At 23.4% G+C, this 1,828-nt stretch overlaps 1 protein-coding gene across 1 annotated transcript; it reads left to right on the forward strand.

Moving 5' to 3' along the window:
- The first annotated feature begins 177 nt into the window (after nt 1-177).
- On the forward strand, nt 178-1,441 carry LOC106792044 (transmembrane protein 177). Its single transcript, XM_014758152.1, has 3 exons — nt 178-278; nt 386-539; nt 635-1,441. The coding sequence occupies exons 2-3, from the start codon at nt 412-414 to the stop codon at nt 1,395-1,397; spliced, it is 891 nt and encodes a 296-aa protein (XP_014613638.1). The 5' UTR covers nt 178-278; nt 386-411; the 3' UTR covers nt 1,398-1,441.
- Nucleotides 1,442-1,828: the final 387 nt, after the last annotated feature.

Consider the following 1,828-nt stretch of genomic DNA (forward strand, 5'->3'; position numbering starts at 1 on the left):
ATAACGTGTATGTATATATGTATATATATATTTTTAATAATTATTAAAATATTTATATTCATATAAATTTATTGAATTTGTATGTGTGCATTTTAATATATATATATGTTCCCACGGGATTTATAGAAATCTTTTATATTCATGAGAATGAAAATCTTAAATTAGTTCAAATAGTTTACCGTTAGATAACACTAAAAATCATATAGATGGCATTGTAAATCTTATCAGTTATTAAAATTTGATAAATATTTGTGAGACATTAAATGATATTGGATCATGTAAATTGAATGAATTAATTATTGTTATAAATTATCATTAATATAATTCTTTATAAAATGACAATATTAATATTAAAATCTAATGATAATATAATTATGTGTTGTAGATTTGATAAAACGTATAAATATAAAAATGTACCATAGTAAACGTAAATTTCATCTTTTGTTTGGAATTTCTGCAAGCGTAACAGTATATTGTATTAATCTTATGCCACATACAATATTCCTTAATAAATTGGAGGAAACTGTTGCCTTTTATCGGTACGTACATAAGATGTTTATTTTGAGGTTATAACCTATAAAAATAGCGATTTAATTAATTGGTCTAGAAAAATAAATGTAACATTAATTTATAGTCATGGCATAAGGGTACGTATAAATAATGAAATGAAAGAACTATGTAAAGAGGTAATGAATGACTTACAATTACCGGAAAGTACGCAATCACTTATAAAACCATTTCACGTATTTGGTTTCCAACCCTTTCATGCTGGAACATTAAATAAAACTTTTGGAGGAATTATTGGTATTCCCATTAATTTCTTATATAAAGAGCCCGCTGATGCAGCAGTTGAAAAATTAATTATAAATAATAAAGAATTTAATAAAATGAGAAGGGAAGCTGACAATTTATATGATAGTCTTATAATTTCAAAAGACGCGAAAAAATATGTGATAGCCCGTGAAATATCAAAGATAATAGATAACGGGGTATATGTATCGGGAGGTGGTTTATCTTGTATCATCTTTATAATGACATCAATTTATAGTAATTTAGTTCATAAATTTAATATATATGAGAAGAAAGCATCGTACCGTCGTACGTTGTATGTATTTTTTATATTAATTGGCTTCGTTTTATGGTTAGTGTTTAAAGATGTTGCTCATAATCGTATTGAAAATAACATAGATGAAAAAATAGCTAAATTAGGCTTAAATTATATTAACGGAGGAAAGGAATATTACGAAAAAGAACTTCAGAAAAATATTGCATTGAGATCACTTATGGAAGAGGATGGTAAAAAACAATATAATGCCGATGGAAATGAAAAGCACTTTTGGATGCATTTATCAATTTCTCTTTCCGAAAGGAAAAGATTTTTTGAGTCTAAACTTTAAAATAGTCGATGTGTTATATGATATTAAATGAATCATACATCTAGTAATAAATGTTTCATTCATTAAAATTGTTAATTTTTTTATAATTATATTAAATAAAATAATATAATGTTTATATACAATTATTTATCATTTTTTTTTTCATTTCTTAACTTACAATTACGTACTGCGTACTTTATTTAATTCTATATATTCATTATTTATTTCTATATATTCATTATTTAATAATAATTCTGTTCTTTTGTTTTCCAAGATGAAAAATTTTTTTATAAAACCTACTCAAAATTTACATTTAAATTTAATTTAACAAAAGGAATAATAGATAAATTACTTTCTCGTGAGATATTTCCTTTATATATCATATACTTATAATTGTGTGCTATTATTATTATAACTATTAAACGTTTAATGCTATAAAATATGTCAACTGC

Source organism: Polistes canadensis, unplaced genomic scaffold (genome assembly GCF_001313835.1).
Source record: "Polistes canadensis isolate GaletaPanama2010 unplaced genomic scaffold, ASM131383v1 scaffold_373, whole genome shotgun sequence".
Taxonomy (NCBI): Eukaryota; Metazoa; Arthropoda; class Insecta; order Hymenoptera; family Vespidae; genus Polistes; species Polistes canadensis.